General features: G+C 36.1%; 1 protein-coding gene across 2 annotated transcripts in view; it reads left to right on the forward strand.

Moving 5' to 3' along the window:
- Nucleotides 1–21,892, forward strand: part of MED13 (mediator complex subunit 13) — a 97,796-nt gene that overhangs the window by 17,790 nt on the left and 58,114 nt on the right. For both annotated transcript variants that reach the window (XM_061390208.1, XM_061390207.1), the window contains exons 4-8: nt 10,930–11,075; nt 11,919–12,116; nt 13,521–13,715; nt 14,271–14,433; nt 14,641–14,751. In XM_061390208.1, the coding sequence (XP_061246192.1) occupies nt 10,930–11,075; nt 11,919–12,116; nt 13,521–13,715; nt 14,271–14,433; nt 14,641–14,751 (813 nt within the window). The remainder of the gene's footprint in view (nt 1–10,929; nt 11,076–11,918; nt 12,117–13,520; nt 13,716–14,270; nt 14,434–14,640; nt 14,752–21,892) is intronic.

The raw sequence follows: 21,892 nt of genomic DNA on the forward strand, positions 1-21,892 counted from the left end.
ACGTTTACACTAACTGTAGTCTATTAAGTATACAGTAGCAATATTTGTAGAAAACAGTGTACGTAACTTACTTTATTACTAAAAAATGCTAACTATTCTCTGTACCTTCAGCAAGTCATAATCTTTTTGCAATAGTAACATCAAAGATCACTTACCACAGATCACCATACCAAGTGTAATAATTATGAAAAAGTTTGAAATGTGAAAATTACCAAAATGTGACACACAGACATGAAGTGAATATACGCTGTTGAGAAAATGGTGCCAGCAGACTTGCTCAGTGCCAGGTTGTCACACACCTTCGATTTGTAAAGCCCTCAGTTGTCTGTGAAGCACAGGAAAGCAAGGTGTACTTGTGTAAGAATTTGAGAAAATTTATCCCATATTTAGAATTTTTAGTTGTTTTCCTCCTATACATGCACAAACTTGGTTTATTTTAAACCATTTTCTATTACAACTAGATCAGTGTGTATAGGAAACATAGCAGTATATGGTGTGATGTTTTTCCTAAAATAGGCAACTGGAATTGAGAGCTTGTTGTTTAGTAGGGTAGTACAGAGAGTAGGAATGGAGAGTTTATTTTCTTTTAATATTTTATGTATGAAATGAAACAGTTGAAAGCTGTAGTTTTAACTATAGTTCACTGATTAAATATGAGGATATAAAATACAGGTCTCCAAGCCTCTTTGTCTTTTAAAGATAAAGACTATGAACTTCCCTGGTGGTCCACTGGTTAAGAATCTACCTTGCAATGCAGAGGACACAGGTTTGAACTCTGGTCTGAAAGATTCCACATGCCACGGAGCAACTGAGCCTGTGCCCCACAACTACTGAGCCCCATGTGCTACAACTAAGGATCCCAAATGATGTCAATGAAGATCCTGCGTGCTGCAACCAAGACCCCAGGCAGCCAAATGAACATTAAAAATAAGGAACAATGGACTGTTCTAGGTTGTTGCTTAAACTTGCAGACGTTCTTAAAAGTGTTTGCAATTTAGCTTTTGGAATCTGCTGTTGAATTATTGATTAAGCACACAGCATTCGTGATGATTTCTATAGCATACTTACCTTAAACTTAATCAAATTGCAGTTTACCTATGTGTAGATTATTATTACTTGAGTCACTTCCTTAGTAAATGTTTCCCTTGACATAGAGAATTTTTAGTTATTCCCCTTTAAATTCTTAGTTTTTTGTCGGCAAAATTTATCTTTTAATGTTTTCTGAAAAAACTGTATAGAGTTATAATGTTAAAAACTATATATATATTCATTCTAACTAGTTTAATATGAAATTTTCTTAATTTTTTTTTAACCACGTCTTTTATCCACTCTTTGGAGAGAGATGCTTTGAAAGTTGATTTCTGCTTGTTTTATGTCAGTACATATAATTGGGGTCCCAGATGGCTCAGTGGTAAAGAATCCACCTGCCATTCAGGAGAGGCAAGTTTGATCCCTGGGTTGGAAAGATCCCTTGGTGAAGGAAATGCAACCCAAACCAGTATTCTTGCCTGGGAAATCCCACAGACAGAGGAACCTGGAGGGCTACAGTCCACAGCATTGCAAAAGAGTCAGACATGACTTAGTACTTAAACAACAAGCAATGTATAATGGGCATAACCTTCTCTGAACACTATTGGCTTGCTAAGATAAAAATACCTAGAAAAAATATTTAGAAATGATGTTATGTATATATACTTTCTGTACCCCTTAACAGTTATAGAATAATTTTGTCAGAAAAGAGGTCACTAGAAAGAAAAGTGTAAATATGGCTTTGTAAGCATTCCCACATCTAGTAATGGGATTGGTTGCGTATATTTGTTTACTTTAGATACATTCTTTGAGGAAAATGTATGGCGGCTTGTGAATAATTTTTTAAAAAATCCTAATGTTCCCTGGAGAAGGACATGGCTACCCACCCCAGTATTCTTGCCTGGAGAATCCCATGGACAGGAATCTGGTGGGCTACAATCCCTGGGGTCACAAAGGATTCAGTTCAATTCAGTTCAGTCGCTCAGTCGTGTCCGACTCTTTGCGACCTCATGAATCGCAGCATGCCGTGCCTCCCTGTCCATCACCAACTCCCGGAGTTCACCCAGACTCATATCCATTAAGTCAGTGATGCCATCCAGCCATCTCATCCTCTGTCGTCCGCCTCTCCTCCTGCCCCCAATCCCTCCCAGCATCAGAGTCTTTCCCAGTGAGTCAACTCTTTGCATGAGGTGGCCAAAGTACTGGAGTTTCAGCTTTAGCATCATTCCTTCCAAAGAAATCCCAGGGCTGATCTCCTTCAGAATGGACTGGTTGGATCTCCTTGCAGTCCAAGGGACTATCAAGAGTCTTCTTCAACACCACAGTTCAAAAGCATCAATTCTTCGGCGCTCAGCTTTCTTCACAGTCCAACTCTCACATCCATACATGACCACTGGAAAAACCATAGCCTTGACTAGACAGACCTTTGTTGGTAAAGTAATATCTCTGCTTTTGAATATGCTATCTAAGTTGGTCATAACTTTCCTTCCAAGGAGTAAGCGTCTTTTAATTTCATGGCTGCAGTCACCATCTGTAGTGATTTTGGAGCCCAGAAAGATAAAGTCTGACACTGTTTCCACTATTTCCCCATCTATTTCCCATGAAGTGATGGGACCAGATGCCATGATCTTCATTTTCTGAATGTTGAGCTTTAAGCCAACTTTCTCACTCTCCACTTTCACTTTCATCAAGAGGCTTTTTAGTTCCTCTTCACTTTCTGCTGTAAGGTTGGTGTCATCTGCATATCTTATTAGGTTATTGATATTTCTCCTGGCAATCTTGATTCCAGCTTGTGCTTCTTCCAGCCCAGCATTTCTCATGATATACTCTGCATGTAAGTAAAATAAGCAGGGTGACAATATACAGCCTTGATGTACTCCTTTTCCTATTTGGAACCAGTCTGTTGTTCCATGTCCAGTTCTAACTGTTGCTTCCTGACCTGCATGTAGGTTTCTCAAGAGGCAGGTCAGGTGCTCTGGTATTCCCGTCTCTTTCAGAATTTTTTATAGTTTATTGTGATCCATACAGTCAAAGGCTTTGGCATAGTCAGTAAAGCAGAAATAGATGTTTTTCTGGAACTCTCTAGTTGGCAATTTGATCTCTGGTTCCTCTGCCTTTTCTAAAACCAGCTTGAACATCTGGAAGTTCACGGTTCACGTTTTGCTGAAGCCTGGCTTGGAGAACTCTGAGCATTACTTGACTAGCGTGTGAGATGAGTGCAGTTGTGCGGTAGTTTGAGGATTGGACATGACTAAAGCAAATGAGCATGCACACATGCACAAGCGCATACCCCAGCTGTACAAGAATGGGCGTAATTCTTACTGAAACGCTTTTTGCTTTCACAGCATCCATTCTTCTCAATGTCTTCTTCTGACACTCAGGCTGTTCTTTCTTGGTCCCGATTGTGAGTGTCTTCTATTATACTAAAGCTGCAGTTTTTAGAGCTCCCTAGGGCCAGTTCCCTCTGTTTCTCAACATTCCCTCTCTAGGTGATCACATTCATTCACAAAGATGTAAATACCATCCACCCTGATAATCCCCAGATTTATGCTATAAACCCAAACCTCCACCACATCATAAAAGTTACTTTGTCCAAAAACTGATTTCTTGATCTTTACCCCAAACTTGCTCCTTCTCTAGACATCTGTATGCTGTACCCTGAGGCTCATGTCATCAGATACTGCTTTAATTCTAGGGATCTCCTGGTTCCCGTATAAAATCCATCACCAAATTCCCAAACACATTGTAGATGTGCCCACTTCTGTCCATTTCTACTGTCACTACCCTAGTCCAAGTCACCACTGTCTCTCACCTGGGCTATTATTGCTCTAGGTCCTGGTGGCTCAGTGGTCAAGAATCTGTTTGCCAATGCAGGAGACGCAAGAGAGACAGTTTCAACCCCTGGGTTGGGAAGATCCCTTAGAGGAGGAAATGGCAACCCACTCCATTATTCTTGCCAGGAAAATTCTGTGGACAGAAGAGCCTCAAGGGTTACAGTACATGGCGTTGCAAGGTGTCGGACTTAACGATTGAGCGTGTACACATGCACACATATCCTGTGGATTCTCTTCTCTAATAGCTGGTGAGATGTCCCAAGTAAAAACAAAAAAAATCAGATACTATCATTCCTCTGATTAAAAATCCTTCAATAATTTCCCCTTGCACTTTAGAACAAAATTCAAACTGCCTCGTTCTGTATATTCTGACCTGCTTGTTCCTCTTCCATCTTAATCCCAGTTTTTTGCTCCTGTCTATACTCCAGTTGATACTGATCTTCAGTTCTTCCAGTAAGCCAAAATCCTTCCTGCCCCAGGGCTTTTGGACCTGCTGGTTGCTCTATCTGGAATGTTTTCCTCTACTTCTTGCCCTGTAAACTGATTCATCTTTCAAATTTCAGCACAAAGATCACTCTTCCTAAACCGCCTTCCATCCAAATTAAATTAGTTCCCTCTAGTGAGTTCTCTCTTAACATCCTTTTCTTTTGTATCATTCATTACAGTCTTTTAAGTAAATAAATATGTATATGTACGAACGCATGTATAGGTTATGTGTGTTTATGTGTGTGCACATAAAATGCCTGCCTCTTCCATTAGGTTGTGAAATTCATGAAGACAGGGACTCTTTCTATCTTGGTCACCTCTGCGTAGCCTACACTTTGCATGGTGTCTAACATATAATGTGTGCTTTATTAAATATTTGCTGTACTAATTAATTAGTGAAAGTCTGCTTTTCCACCAATACTCTGTTTCTGAAAGCAACCCTTCTAAGAGTTCTTTTATCTTTCCAGATATGAAAACATATGATTAAAGAGAAAAGAGTTCCAACATGATCGCATTTTAGTATGTTTTCCTAGTACAAATTTTTACATTTGAATTAAATCTAATAAAAATAGCTTTAGAAAGATAATTAAAGAGAAGTAGGGGCTGCTGTCTATGGGGTCGCACAGAGTTGGACACGACTGAAGCGACTTGGCAGCAGCAGCAGCAGGGCCTAGATAATAATTAAAAGATAGTAAGAAAAAAAAGTTGAGATTTGACAATAACAAAGTACGTATTACATAGAAAGAAGCCATTACCATGTAGAACTTCAACACAGTAAATTTTGCTGAGCATTTATTATACACCAGGTCATGTGGCTCATGTCCGTAATGATTTGCCAGCACCTTTTTATCACTTTGTTCTATTTCTAATTTATTTTTTAATTGAAGGATAATTGTTTTACAGATATCAGTAAGTTTTAAAAGGAAGGTGGTAAAGATTTCTTTAGTAAAACTGTTAAAAAGTGGTTAATTGTGTTACAAAGAAATACTTTATTTAGGAGTAGGAAAAATACTTTTGTTATTTCACAAAGGTGTTGAATTTTTAACAAGTTGATTTTAGTAGTCCCGCTTTCAGAAGAAGAAATGCACATTTTGCTCAGTCCTTATTTATAGCAATGGTAGTTAATTAAAAAATCCAAAATTATTTTTTAGCAAGCCAGTAGTTTCGCATTTATTCAAGTTAGCCTTGTCTCCATAGGCACAGAGGACCTGAATTGTCATTCTAATGTATTTTTTTAATTGAAGTATATTCGAATTGTGTTTCAATTCATTGCATTAAAAAAATCTGTTTAAAAAAAAAATCCCAGTGTTTCAGCTGGTATTAAGAGTAGTGTTTGGTATTAACAAGAGGGTCTGAGATTTTACACACTTTTTTTTTAATTATGCTGGGTCTTTTTTGTGGCACAAGGGCTTCTCTTGTTGTAGCACAGGGACTCTCAAGTTGCGGTGCGCAGGGTTAGTTGCCCTGTGGCATGTGGGATTTATTTCCCCGACCAGGGATTGAACCCTCATTCCCTGTATTGGAAAACAGATTCTTAACCACTGGACTATCAGGGAAGTTCCTGAGATTCACGCTCTTGATTTGGTATTTTCTTGAGCTGTGTTATAACATAGTCCACACTATTGCTTTGTTGGGAAACTTATTTTCCAGCCCTGCAGTAAGTTCACTTAGGCATGTTTTCTGCATTCCAGATTATTTCAGGCAACGGTTCTGTGAAGTATTCATGTATTATATTAACATAGGTTCCCATTTTCCTGACTGTTTTTCAGTGTTTGTATTCTTTGCTACCAATTCTCTGATCTCAAAAATGAATGCCACATGTTTAGGTTTTTCTTAATGGTAGTGCCTCACCTTTGGTGCCAGTTTTATATCAGGTATGGCTGTGTAATTAACCACCCCAAAACACAGGGATTTAAAACAGTTACGTATTCTCACTAGTGTACCTGCAGGTCAGCTAGGAGTTAGTCAATCTAGTCACTGTAAACTGTAGTATGAGTAGAGGTGTATTTTGTATGATTCTCATCCCTCTTTCGACCAGTGAACCAGTCAGGGCATATTCTTGTGATGACAGAAGCACCAGAGGACAAGCTAAATTATATGTGAAATATATAAGTATTCTTCAACCTTCTGCTTGGCCAAAGCAAGTCACAAAGCGAGCCTGATTCAAGGGTTGGAGAAGTATATTTCACCTCTAATAGGAAGAACTACAAAGTCTGGATAAAGGGAGGAATGAACAAAACATTACAGAGCTACAGTAATCAAAACAGTATGGTACTGGCATAAAGACAAACATGTAAACCAATGGTAGAGAATAGAAAGTTCAGAGATAAATTCTTGTGTATATGTTCAAATGACCTTTGACAAGTGTGCCAGGACCACTCAGTGGGGAAAGGACATTCTCTTCAAAAAACAGTGTTGGGAAAACAAGTATTCACATGTAAAAGAATGAACTTGGACCCTTATCTTATACTATATACAAAAAATAACTTAAAATTAATTAAAAACCTAAATGTAAGACCTAAAACTATAAAGCTCCTGGAAAAAAAATATTGGAAAAGCTTCATGTCACTGGATTTGGCAGTGATTTTATGGTTATGGCACAAAAACATAGGCAACAAAAGCAAAAATAGACAAATGGGACTATATCCAACCTAAATTTTTTTTTGCATTATGGATTGGAGAGAATATTTGCAATCATGTATCTGCTAAGGTGTTAATAGCCAGCATTATAAAGATTGGAAGGACTGATGCTGAAGCTGAAACTCCAATACTTTGGCCACCTCATGCAAAGAGTTGACTCATTGGAAAAGACCCTGATGCTGGGAGGGATGGCAGAGGATGAGATGGCTGGATGGCATCACTGACTCGATGGACATGAGTTTGGGTGAACTTCGGGAGTTGGTGATGGACAGGGAGGCCTGGCGTGCTGCGATTCATGGGGTCGCAAAGAATCGGACACGACTGAGCAACTGAACTGAACTACAACTCTACAAAATATCAAATAACCCAATTAAAAAATGGGAAAAATACTTCAATAGATATTTCTCCAAAGACTATATATAAATGGTCAATAAGCATAAGACAAGATGTTCAGGACTTCCCTGGTGATCCAGAGGCCGCCTGCCAATGCAGAGGGCACGGTTCTATCCCTGCTCTGAGAGGAATCCATGCTGTGGGGCAGCTGAGCCCGTGAGTTGCAACTACTGAAGTCTGCACGCTTAGAGTCTGTGCTCCGTAACAAGAGAAGCCACCGCAATAAAAAGCATGCACCACAACTAGAGAGTAGCCTTCTTTTGTGAAACTAGAAAAAACCCATGTGCAGCAACAAAGACCCAGCACAGCCAAAAATATAATAAATAAATCTTAAAAAAAAAAGTTACTCAGTATCACTAATCGCAGAAATACAAATAAAAACGTGAAAGTCATTCAGTTGTGTCTGACTCTTTGTGACCCCATGGACTGTAGTCCATGGAATTCTCCAGGCCAGAATATTGGATTGGGTAGCCTTTCTCTTCTCCAGGGTATCTTCCCAACCTAGGGATCGAACCCAGGTCTCCCACATTGCAGGTGGATTCTTTACAAGCTGAGCCACAAGAAAAGCCCAAAAACATATTAGGTGGCTACTGTTGAAATAAAGAATAGCAGATGTTACTAAGGATAGAGAAATTGGAACCCTTATGCATGATTAGTGAGACTGTAAAATAGTATAGTCACTGTGGAAAATGTTACGGGATTGCTCCAAAAATTGAAAACAAAATACCATATGATCCATCAGACCTTCTTCGGAGTGTGTATCCAGAATAATTGAAAGCAGGATTTTGAAGACATTTTGCACATCCATGTTCATAGCAGCAGCATTCTTAATAGCCAAGGGGTAGAACCAACGCGAATATCCATTGATGGATGATGGCTAAGCAAAATGTGTTATAAACATACAGTGAATTATTGTTCATCCTTTAAAAGGGAAGAAATCCTGTCATGTGCTACACTATGGATGAACCTTGTGGACATTATGCTAAGTGAAAGAAGCCAGTCACAAAAAGGCAAATATTGTATGATTCTCCTTATGTGAGGTATCTAAACAAAGGGGTAATTCTTGGTGGATTAAGTGATCTTGGTCTAGAGAGTTTAGTGCAAGGGTCAGATTGTGGAAGATCTAAAGTGCTGTGCTAAGGTTTTAGGAGTTTTTTGACTTAGTCCTGAAGGCATTGGAAAACTATTGATTTTGAGCCTCCCAGTTGCATGATTAGAATTAATTTTTAGATCGCTGGCAGTGTTGTAAAGAAAGGTAAATTAGAGATTGTAACAACTACTCAGACCTTAAAAAGACAACAAAAAAATTATCTAAGAACTGGAATCAGTAGGAATTAGTGATGGATTAGTTGAAGGTAGGAAGTTTGGAGAAATTGAAAAATTGGAGATGATATCTTGCTTGCACAACTCTGCAGATTTGATAAGAAAAGGAGAATGGTTAGGGGGAAAAAAAGATCAAATATGGATTTTATTCTACAGTATTTAGTACTATGTGTCAAGGACCTGTTCTATCAATACAGGGATACAACATTATATGAAGGAAACATATTCCTTCTCCAGCAGAGCTTACATTCTTGGTGACTATAAGAAATAAACTGTGTAATAAGTTAGATTTTGATTATTTCTTAAGCCAAAACAAATCCCAGAAGAACAATTTAAAGGAGGGTGATCAGTGAAGACCTCACTTAAAAGGTGTTTAAAAATCTGAGAAAGGTTGGTGAAGGTGAGTATAGCTATCTAGAGTGTTCCAGATGGAATAACAGTAGGTACAAAGGCCTGATGTGTTTAAGAAACAGCAGAGGGGTCAATTGAGGGAAAGGGGGAAGTATTAGAGAACGATAAGTAAGAAATGAAATTGGAGAAATAAGAGTTATGGGGGGGATAGGCTGATAAAAGGTATCATAGGACGTAATAACTTTTATGGCGTTACCCAAGTGTGATTCTTTTTCCCTTAGGAATTATATATATATAATGTATGTATATAAGTTTATTTTCATGATTTAGGTCTTGTTAAGACAGTCTTTTAGTATCCTGTGCATAATTTTTGTTGTATCACTTAGCGTAGCTGTAATTAAATGATTGAGATTAACATAGTGTCATGTGGTTTGCTACAAAACACTTTTTTTAATAAAAGGAGTAACACTCGTCTTCACTTGGTTGTTTAATATAGAGTGCGTTTATGTCTGAATATAAGCAAATGTCTATAGTCTTTGTAATTACCCAACCATAGTTATTCCAAAGGACTTAGGTTTTTTAATCAGAAGAAATGAGCTTAATTTATTTTTAAGTAATATAAATAATTTTATTTCCTGTAGTTATCACTTAAATCTCAATACAGCTAAAGCAAAAAAATAATTGGGTAAATGCATTGTGATATCTTGGATTTGATTCTGGAACAGAAAAAGGATATTAGTGGAAAACTCTGGTGAACAAATAAAAAACTGTTGTAGTAATGTGCCAGTGTTAATTGCTTGTTTGACCAATGAAGCATGGCTATGTAAGACGTTAAGGAAAACTGAGTGAAGGGTATATGGGGACTTCCTATGTTTGTAACTTTTCTGTAAATTCAAAATTATCCTGAAAATAATTTAACAACAAAAGCTACTGGGATGGGGAAAATACAGTAATTACTTTTACTGTAACTTAATTTATTATACCCTTGTCTAGTCCAGAAAAAATTCAAGGGGTTTATAGATGTATACAATAGATTTCAAGCTTATTAATGGTTATAGCTTAAAGAATTGGTTCTTTAAGATGATCCTTAGGATAAGTGTTTGGAGAAGGAATAAGGTAAGTAAATTCTTCTTGGTGTATAATCTCATTCTCTTCTGGGCCACTCGACTTTTCTAAATTTTACCTTATGGATATATCTACTTTCCTCTTGGGAACTTTCATTTTCCAATCTGTATACCCAGTCATATCTAAATTTCCTAAGATGGTCTATTTTGCTTGTAACTTTGATTCTAGAATACCTTCAATTATAACACTCATCATTGCTTTAAAATATTCATTGGGGAGGGGGAGGGCAGCACATTAGCTGCTTGATTAATTGCATTCAGCCCAGTTTCAGAAATAATATGAGAAAATATGTTTGCATTTATTTTTTAATAAGGGAGAAATAAAAATTAGATCATTTTTAATTCTGTTGTATGCATAGATTTTTTTCATCAACATAACCTTTTTTTCCTTAAAAAAAAATTGAAACTATACTAAACTGTACTATTACCTTTCCCATCAAACGCACTCCCCCTCCTTTATTTATTTTAGTGGCTATGTTATCATTATGTGTGGGTGTACCTAACTTGTTTAACTGGTTCCTTTCTTTGCAGCTTTTCCTATTATAAACAGTGCTGTGAAGAACATTTCTTATAGCTAAATCTTTGCTTATATCTGTGATTTCTTTTTTTCCCTTTAGGTGATAAGGTAGAATTTTTGGGTTAAAGAGAATGTGCATTTTTGTGGTGTAACTTCTTAAAAAAGAAAAGCAAACTGACTTTGTTTTTGGCTATAAATCATTATTAAAATACTATTTTTTCTTCTTTATTAGTGAACACTTGTCCTGCTCTTTCACCTTTTTCTTGCATGGAGACAGCAATGTTTGTACCAGTGTGGAAATTAATCAACATCAACCTGTATACCTTCTTAGTGAAGAACATATCACCCTTGCTCAACAGTCTAATAGCCCATTTCAAGGTAGATTATTTTATGGGTATAGTTCCTTGATTTTTTTATTGTTGTTTCAAGAAAAAAATCTTATTGGTAGAGATTAATGAGATTTCCCCCAGTCTTTAGCCTAATGGTGATTCTGATGTAGTTTACTTCTTTCCTGTTAGAGTATTACGTCAATTAAATAAATTTTTAATGCAAATATTATTTTTAAAAGTTCTTGTACATGAATGTTAGCATATTTTAAAGTGTTCTTTTAAATAGGCTATAGATGGTATACATGTTATATATATTCAAGGTTATCTTTTGTATCAGTTCACATAAGCCATGTTTAATGTAGGTACATAGGACTTTTGATATAATTCATACCATGAAAGTGGTTGAACTCTAGAGGAAATAATTTTGTAAGATTGATGATTAAAAAGTATTTGTTTGCAAGGACTGTGAGTTCTTACAAGTGTGTTCTTTGTAAGACAGTGTGTTCTTGTTTTAGTTCTAAGCTTCGTATTTGCTCTTTTAAAATTTATATGGCAGTATATAATAAGGACTTATATGTTGTTTTTCCTTAAATTGCTTTTTCTTAGTGGAAAGTCAAGAGAAATAGAAGGATATACGAATATTCACAGTTTATGTTGAAACTATCCATCTGAGATTTTTGGGTAGACAGAATCTTAAGTTTTATAATAAACTCGGGGTTATACTTTATCTTCACTTAATGAAGTACAGTAAATTCATTTTCTCTGGAATTGATCATTATGGGTTTCCTTTTCTTTGTTTGAATTGCGTAATTATTTGCCATACTATTCAGTGTCATCTTATTTGGTATAATTGTCTTCAGTTACTTACTTAATGTCTGTTTTGGGTTTCTAGTTATCTTAAGCCCATTTGGACTAAATGGCACTCTCACAGGACAGGCATTCAAGATGTCCGATTCAGCTACAAAAAAATTGATTGGTGAATGGAAACAGTTCTATCCTATCTCATCTTGTTTGAAGGAGATGTCTGAAGAAAAACAGGAAGATATGGATTGGGAAGATGATTCTTTAGCTGCAGTAGAAGTTCTTGTTGGTACGGATTCTGAGTATTAATCCTAAGTGGGAAATGTGTGACTATATGTATTAGTTAGCTTTTGCTGAATGATATAACTCTTTAATATCTTAGTGGCTTTTAATATCAAACATTTGGTTTGGCTTTCTTGTATCTTTTCATTCTGCAACCTAGGTTCAAGGAATATCCAGTATCTGGGACATAATATTCTTAAAAGAACAGAGGAATAATAGGAACTGAGCCTAACTATATTAAGTATATTTAATCTTCTGCTAGGATATGACATATGTGGCATGTGCTTACATTCCATTAGGTAAAAACTAGTATATGGCCAAGTCAGTCATTGGGGAAGGGAACTATAACCCACCTAGAGGGAAGCATGCTAAAGGTGAGAAGAAAATAATTGTGAATGAAGAATATTTGGAGGTGAGAAAGTTGACAGCCTGTGTGATGCAGTATCTTAATGTTTGGTAAAACTGTCGCCTCTGATGACTTGAAAGGCAGAAAATGTATACCTAAAGACCTTGTGGCTGATTAGCTCTGTCCAGATCAGCTCTGCTTAGGTACGCTGTATTACATGCATCTTCCTCCTCAGGGACCTAAGTTAACAAGGTAAACTATATTTGAGACATGCTAATATGAAGGCAGAGGACGTAAAGTAGGAGAGGCTGCAGTGATCCTGCAAGTGTATCTGAAGTTCTTGTTGGGTCGCAGCATTTGTCACCTGCATGTAGATTCCAGAGCAAGGTGCACATCCAACCTAACAATGAGTGCAGATGTATACTCCACCTTAGAGAGATGTGGGAAGTGTGGGGAATATATGGTTGAGCAGATAATTGGGATTAAAGTTTGCAGCATTGTATTTAATGAATTCATATGGTAATGTTATATGAAGATTACCTTCTTTGTTTTTTTAATCGAAGGAGTATCAGTATTCAGTTTCAGTAAATACATTATCAGAGTAGTTGTGTCAGAAACAGGAACAAAACACAATAACATATATTAGACTTTTCAGATAGAGATATATAAAGAAGAAAATAAAAAGGTCCATAATTCTAGTGCCAGTTACCTTTGTTAAAGTTTTAAAATAAATTTGATCAAATTTGCAAATACAGTTTTTTTAAGTAATGCACATTCATGGTTAGAAAATCCAAAAGTGAAACAAGAAAGCTGCTTTCTTCTAAGTCTCTCTCACGAAGGGTAACCACTACCACCAGCTTCTTGTGGTTTCTTTTCAGAAAAACATTTTACCAGAAAGAGTGTATATTTATAAAAATACACTAAATGTATTTTATATTTAATGTATTTTTATTTTAACAAATATGATCATTTTGTATCTGCTTTTCCATTATTGCACTTTTGAGTGAAACAAATCCCATTACAAACCCAAAGGTAATTGATTTTCCTCTTTTCCCCCCCTTTTAGCTGGTGTCCGAATGATCTACCCAGCATGCTTTGTTCTAGTCCCTCAGTCAGACATTCCTACTCCTAGCTCTGTGGGATCCTCTCACTGTTCAGCTTCTTGCTTGGGTGTCCACCAAGTGCCTGCTTCCACAAGAGATCCTGCTATGTCTTCGGTTACTCTTACACCACCTACATCTCCTGAGGAAGTCCAAACAGGTGTTGTACTAATCTGTTTTATTAGCTCTAGTGGTAAATCTGTTCTCTTGAATATAATAAACACTTAAAAATAATTACTTTGAAATAATTTCACACTTACTGAAGTGTTTGCCAAGTACCTTACAAAAAGCTCTACTCATTCACATTCCCAAATTGTTAATATTTGCTCCATCACCCTGTCTCTATGCATATATTCCTTAACATGGGTCGTTTTCTGAACCATTTGAGAACAAGCTGCAGACATAATGCCTCATTACGCCTAAGCACTAAGTCTGTTTCCCAAAATTAAGGACTCTCTTCTATATGACTACCATTTAATCTTCCAAGTCAGGAAATTAACATTAATATAATACTACCATCATTGTCCATCTCCTGTTCAAATTTTTTTGCTTTTTGTATTTTAAGTGAAGTGACCTGCTTTTTTTCCTCAAAATGTAAGTAGGCTTACCAGATGGCTGGAGCAAGTTGTATGAGAAATCAAAGAAACAGAAAACAAAGTAATACTCTTTTTAACCTGCCTTTATTCTCCTACAATCAATTTTTTTTTGTTTTCAGTTGATCCTCAGTCTGCCCAGAAGTGGATCAAATTTTCTTCAGTATCTGATGGCTTCAGCTCAGATAGTACTAGCCATCATGGTGGGAAGATACCCAGAAAATTAGCAAATCATGTGGTGGATAGAGTTTGGCAAGAATGTAATATGAACAGAGCACAGAACAAGTATGTATTTTCATCTTCAAGTTTAAAAATTGCATGTTGGTAGTTACTTGCAGATAAGAGATTTGAAAGTATAAGTGGTATAAGTATAAAATCATTCTTATGATTTTAATTCAAAAAAATTGATTTTAAAAAATTCAATTTTAATGCTTAATTCAATTTTACAAAAATTTTTATGAATTCTAAAGATTATATAATTTCAAATTTTAGGAGGAAGTATTCGGCTTCATCAGGTGGTCTGTGTGAAGAAGAGACAGCTGATAAAGTAGCATCCTGGGATTTTGTTGAAGCCACACAAAGAACAAATTGCAGCTGTTTGAGGTAAGTACTTTTTTTCCCCCAGTTGAATGATGTAAGTACATATATGTGTGTGATAGTTTCTTACGCCATTGCATACTTATGCCCCACTTTGTTTGAGGTAAAAATATATAAACACAGTGTCAGGATTTTTCCCAAAAGAAAAAAATTTGAGGAAAATAAAAATTCAGTAATATGGAGCTAATTATAGAAGTACATAAAAATGTATGTCATAGATTCTTACACAGTTACCAGAGTTGGACTGTGAAAGCTTGAATTCACAGTCTAAAAGAATTTTATACTGAATTATGGAATATATAGTATCTATAAGGTAAGAGGAACACAAGTCTCTTGAGAAAACTGTTCATAAATAGCACTATGGTTGAGAAATTTCTCCCAAGGGTCCTCATAAAAAAGATGATGCATGATATACTAGATAAAATTTTTCTCAATTTTTTTTATAGTAAATTCAATATTGGGTTTTGTGCAGCAGTTTCTTATAGCATCCCTTTGGTCAAGCTGTAGGTGAAATGCTGAACTAAGATTCAGAAAATAGTATTATACAAGGGACCAAAGCTGTAAAAATACAGGCTTTCTAATAGACTATATTGATTGAAAGCTCAGTGGAAGAATGAATGTACATGGAATTCTTTAGGGACTTGGATGAGGTTTGGTTATCAAGGGATGCAGATTGTATTGCCAAGAGTTTATTATTTTAGTCTACAGATTAAAGGCAGATCATATGCTTTTACAGATGAGTAAACAAATAATGGCACTGACACCCCCTAATCAAGGACTTGTGAATAAATACGGTTTATTTATTGGTTGGAACCTGTGTCTCCTGCACTGACCAGCCACCTCTTACTGTCATGGTTGTGAGCCAGAGGGAAGGAGGCATGCAGGTTAGGGTCAGGGTTTTTCTTTTATTAGCTTTGAGTACAGTGACACCCCTTCAAGTGTTCTGGTGTGTTTTTGCATAGATTAAATTTATGTTTATATAGATTTCTTTGGGTTAAAGACTACATTTTAAAATATTTGTCAACCTCGTTAAAAACTTGCCTCTGACCAGAATGGGGGGAGCTCTCACACTGTGTGTGACAATCAAAGAGCACAACAGAAAGAAGAAACACTCCTCTCCTTTCCAACAAGGGTGAGGCCAACGAAAAACCATGGACTCTGTTTACTATACCCGTCCCATCTTCGTTTATTCCTCTATCAAAGTGTTGGCCTTCCCTTGCCATACAGGGAACTCACTCTTTGCTAACCATGTTTGTAGACCCCATATTGCTGTTCTCTGCTTATCCTGAATAAATCCATCTATGCTGGGGGTGGGATGGAGGTGGGCCATGTGCTCAGTCATGTCTGACTCTTTTGCAACCCCATGGACTGTAAGTCTGCCAGGTTCCTCTATGAAATTTTCCAGGCAAGAATACTAGACTGGGTTGCCATCCAGGGATGGATGGAACCTGTGTCTCCTGCACTGCAGGAGAATCCAGGGATTCTTCCTGACCCAGGGACGGTTGGAACCTGTGTCTCCTGCACTGCAGGTAGATTCTTTACCCACTGAGCCATCAGGGAAGCGCCAGGTTGGGAGTGCAGGTGGGGATGGGGGCGAACAACAAAAAAAAATGCACCTGTGTTGTTGATAGATTGGATTAAAAATATAGATGGATTAGTTCCTGTTGAACAGTTTAAAATAGTTAAAAGCTATACTCACCTTGGAGGGAAAAATCAAACTTAGTTTTGAAACATAGGGATTCAGTGCATTATTTTGTCTGAGACCAGGGGTTGGCAAACTGATCTGTTGGCCAAATCTGGCTCACGTGGTTGGTATGGCCTGTGAGCGGAAATGATTTCAGTTTTAAATATTTGAAAAAAAAAAATAGAAAATATTTTGTGAAAGTTATGTGAAATTCAAATTTTTGTGTCCATAAATAAGAATTTATTGGGACAGAGCCACATCTGTTCATCCATGTACTAACTGTGGCTGCTTTTACAGAGTTGATTAGTTACAGGAGAGACTGTATAACTCCTAGAGCCTAAAATATTTACCGTCTGGTCCTTTACAGAAAAAGTTAGCTAATCCCTGGTTTAAGACCACTAGAATGCATAATGGAATTAGGCTTTTCTTTCCCTGTATTGGCATGTTTTGGTAGCAGCTCTTCTGTTTTAGTTTCTAACCTAGGCTTTGCTTTATTCTTTTTGAAAGATTTAGGTTTTAAGGCTATTTGCCTAGAATAGTTTTAGAGGAAGACACTCAAAGTTCACATTGGTAAACATAAGTGTTAATTCTTGGTCTCTAAGCTAAACTTTTATTTTTAAAGACATACTTTGTCTCAGATTTCCAGAAATTCCTCCAGAATACAGAGATTTCATATGGTGAAATTTGATATAATCTATGTATTTGACTAACTTTGGTAATTTTACCCATCTAGTAAATAGTGTTTCTAATCATTTACTTTTTTACTATTGCATTTTGTACTTTAGATTCCTGCTCTACCCCTGCCCCTCCCCCCAAATCTGGTTCTTTTTTACTTAAGTAAGGCTTGAAATGGACTTTGAGCCACCATATGTGTGAGTCCTCTCCTGCCATAGAATATCAGAAGTAGGGCATACACTGATAACTGACTGTGCCAGTCAACGAGCTTATTATCAAATCTATCCGTATCTTTTCCCTGCCCTATTCTGTATTGCAGGGAATTACATTTTGTAGGCTTCCTTGCTTTCAACATGTTTTGTTGGTTTCCCCTCCCAACTTTATTGTGATATAATTGACAGTGATACTGTATGACTTTAAGATGTACAGCATGATGATTGATTAGGCTCACTTGTTTTTTGGAATTGACTAGTTGGAGGCACTAACAGAAGATTAGTTGTAATCTTAAGATTGGAAGAAACCAGGGTATTTCCCCACCCCTTTTTTGAGCCAGCTCCAGCAACAGCTGTGTCCCTTTATCAGCTGGTTCTTCCCTGGTCCCAGTTTCCATTAGGTAGTTCCTGCTGTGGTTCTAGCATCGTCCCAGGCTTTTGTGATCTGATGGGACTACATCATCTTATTGTCCTTTCAGTCATAGTAGTGATTGAAGCTCCCTGCTGTTACTACTTTCTCTGTTACCTCATTTTCCTGTGTTTTTTTTTTTTTTTTGTAAATGATTCTCTGTAGTAAGTTAACTCTGTGTGAAAGATAGGACTGGACCTTTCTCTTGGAAATTGACTTGAAAAAAAAGTTGCATAGTTATATAAGCAGTTTGCATGAGTATATGTGATTTTTAAGAATTTAAATTATATAAATAGAGCTGAAGTACCTCTTGAGTGCTCTCTCTTTCCAAATCCTACTCTCTTCTCACTAGAAATAATTACTTGCCAGTTAAGTATTATTCTTTTGTGTGTGTGTGTGTGTAATTTTGTGTGTATATATGTTTTTCCTCCCAACACGGAAACATAATACCGAAGTATTTAGCAACTTATTTTTTCACTTAATGTGCCTGCAATCTCTTCATTCTAGTTACTTGTGACTCTGCCTTACTGTTTTAAAAAACTTCTTGATATTCTACTGAATATAGGTATCATAGTGTTTTTAATCATTCTAGGATTGATGGGCAAATAGGTTGTTTGCAAAAGTTTTTAGCTTGTGTTTAACTTTTTAAAAGTAAAATAACAATTTTGTGACTATCAATTACTTGCTAGGTCTTTTTTTTTTTTTTTTTTGGAAACACTCAGTGATAGATGATGTCCAAGGTTCAGGATACATTAGTGAACAGGGCTTCTCCTCTTATGAAGCCTGCATGCTAAGGGGAGGGGCAAATAATTAATTTGTTTTCAAAAAGAATTCTTAATCTAAAATTGATGAGTGATGAGTGCTAAGAAGGAAATAAAATTAGGTGGGTGATGTGATAGACAGTTGTGGGTGAGGGGACCTTTTTAAATACTTTTGTTTTGACTTCAGAAGGACTACCAGTTTTACTTCCACTTTTTACATACAAAGGTATTGGTTTTTCTTGTGCTTTCACTGATCTGAGAACTGCCCTTAAAATTATTTTTTTCCCATTATAATAAAACATAAAACATGAAAAACATAACATTATTTTAATTGGCATTTTTTTTTAGTTATTAGTGAGATTAAAAATTACACATTTATGGTTATTAGGCTTTAGTCTGGTGGAATGTGCATAAGAAAATTAAACTTTAGCAAGCTATATAAGTAGAAAGTGATGCAATTATTTTAGATATTAACATTGGAATACTAGGAACTTCAGTCAGTAGGAAACATAATCTAAAGGAATCATTTTGTTGGATTGTACTTTCAGGACAGTTTCTTTTTTATTTTTTTTTTATTTTTTTATTTTTTGAAATGGAATCTTGCAGTATTTGTCCTTTATGTGTCTGGCTTATTTCACTTAGCATATAATATTTTCATGGCTTATTCATGTTGTAATATGTGTCAGAACTTTCTTTTTATGGCTAAGTAGTATTTTATTGTTTGCATGTTCTGTGTTTATTTCATCCATTTATCTGTTGATTGGCAAGTCAGTCGCTTTTTTAGAAAAATTTCCCCTTTGTTGACTTTTAGTGTGAAATTCACTTGTCTCTAAAGATTAGACTTTTTAGGCAAAGGTCTATCTATATAGAAGAAAGGGACTATGATTTGATGTTACCAAAGTTTTGGAGAGCCACTGCTGTTCTTATATAGCTCAGATTAATAGTTCTTAGCCTCACAGAAGGATACTTTTTGTATCCCTGGTATACTTGGAACACCTTAGATTATTAGAGATTGTTTCTCTCCTTAGTGCCTTGCATAACTTGATGAATTCTTAAATTTTTGGTTTCAGAACTCATTTACACTCTTAAAAGTTACAGAGGCTCTGAATGTGCTTTTATTTATATGGGTTATGTCTGTTTATGGGGCTTCCCTGGTGGTTTAGTGGTAAAGAATGCACCTCCCAATACAGGAGATGTGAGTTCAGTCCCTCAATTGGGAAGATCCCCTGGAGAAGGAAGTGGCAACCCATTCCAGGATTCTTGCCTGGGAAATTCCATGAACTGAGGAACCTAGTGGGTTATTTAGTTTATGGGGTCACAAAAGAATAAACAACATGTCTGTTTATATAATTTTAGAGAAATTTTAAAGCACTGCTTAGTTTATTAAAAAAAATAATAAGCCCAGTACAAATTAACATGAGTAAAATACTTTTATAGAAATCAACTGTATTTTGAAAAGCAAAAAAAAAAAATTTTTTAGATAGTTGACATTCTTTCATAAATGTCTTTAAAAATTAAAGTATGTTTTACATTATAAGGCATGTGTGACTTTGGATACCATTCTTGGCAGGACAGCTTTAGAAATAGAGTTCAATATAAGACTAATACCTGGGTATAGGAAAAATGCGCATATACACACACACACACACACACACACACACATACACACACACACATATATGAATGTCTGGCATAGAAAAGACAAGTTTCTATTTCAGTATAATTTTCTAACAACTAGAGCTATTTGATGATGGAATGCATTTCCTCATAAGGTAATGTGGTCCTTGTTGTTGAAAATATTCAAAGAGGGGGTAGGTAGAGAAGGGATTATTCTTAACATTGGGTAAGAACTACTGTTCATTTTTTTAATAGCCAATAATTTTATTAAAATTTTAAATGCTATTAATAATGCATATCTATATAAAAATTAAAATGACAAGTTCTCCCTCTTATGTATGTATGTAGATCTGCCTGCTTGCTTTCATTTCTTCAAAAGGAATCATGTTATGTATACTGTTGTCTAACTTGCTTTTTAGAAAAACAGTTATCCTGCGTATCTTTCCTTGTCAGCACATAGTTTCCACTTTGTTTTTTCAAGTTCATAGTACTCTATAATACTGTTGATATAATGCTTTATTTGGCTAGTCCTCAAAGCTGCACTCTTGCTGAAGGTTTTTAAAGCAGATCTCAAGTATCTTCATTTCACTCCTACTCCAGCATGCAACTCTTAAAAAAAGTCAGTATTTTCTTACATAATTCCATTATCATATCTGATAAAAGAAACTGCATGTTATTGGTGTCATCTGATACTTTATATAGATTTGTCTCAGAAATATCTTTTTGTGTTTAGTTTGACTTCCAGGATTCAAACAAGGAATGTAGAATTGATATTAAGTTTTCCAGGTCTCTCTTGTAGTCCTCTTCCCCCTTTTATGACATGGACTTGGTTGGAGAAACTAGAAAAGTTGTTCTCTAGAATGTCCCACATTACAAATTTTCTCAGTTTGTCATATATTTTAACTTGTTCTTTATTCTTTGTATTTCTGAAAATGGAAGGTAGCTCTAGAGCCATACCCTCCAATACTAGCTAGCTATGTTTGTAACCACGAGTGGCTATTTAAAGTAACTGGTTTTAAATAAAATTAAAAATTTAGTCCCTCCATTGCATAAGTATCATTTTAAATCTGCAGCAGCCACATAACATTTCTGTCATCACAGAAAATTCTTTTGGGCGCTACTGATTTAGAGGCTTAGTGAGATTCAGGTTTAATATTTTTGGTGAGAATATTTCATAGGTAGTGTTGTGTTGCTTTGTATGGTGTCACATCAGAGGAGACATGTGCCTGGTTTTCCTACTTTTAATAATGTTAAGATTGAGAAGGTGGTGATCAGCCTAATGCCTTCATTGTAAAGTTCTAACCATGTGTTCTGTGAATAAAGACAGTTTTTCTTCTACTAGTTGTAGTTTAGTCGCTAAGTCATGTCTGACTCTAGCGACCCCATGGCTCCTCTGTCTGTGGGATTCTCCAGGCAAGAATACTGGAGTGAGTTGCCATTTTCTTCTCCAGGAGTTTTTTAATAGATGTTTTTTATTGGATTAGAGAGTTCTGACAAAATATGGTCCATTGGAGAAGGGAATGGCAAACCACTTCAGTATTTTTGCCTTGAGAACCCCATGAACAGCATGAAAAGTCAAAAAGATAGGACACTGAAAGATGAACTCCCCAGGTCAGTAGGTGCCCAATATACTACTGGAGTTCAGTGGAAAAATAACTCTAGAAAGAATGAAGAGATGGAGCCAAAGCAAAAAAAAAAAACACCCAGTTATGGACGTGACTGGTGACGAAAGTCAAGTCCGATGCTGTAAAGGGCAATTATTGCATAGGAACCTGGAATGTTAGATCCA

Source organism: Bos javanicus, chromosome 19, assembly GCF_032452875.1.
Source record: "Bos javanicus breed banteng chromosome 19, ARS-OSU_banteng_1.0, whole genome shotgun sequence".
In the NCBI taxonomy this organism is placed as follows: Eukaryota; Metazoa; Chordata; class Mammalia; order Artiodactyla; family Bovidae; genus Bos; species Bos javanicus.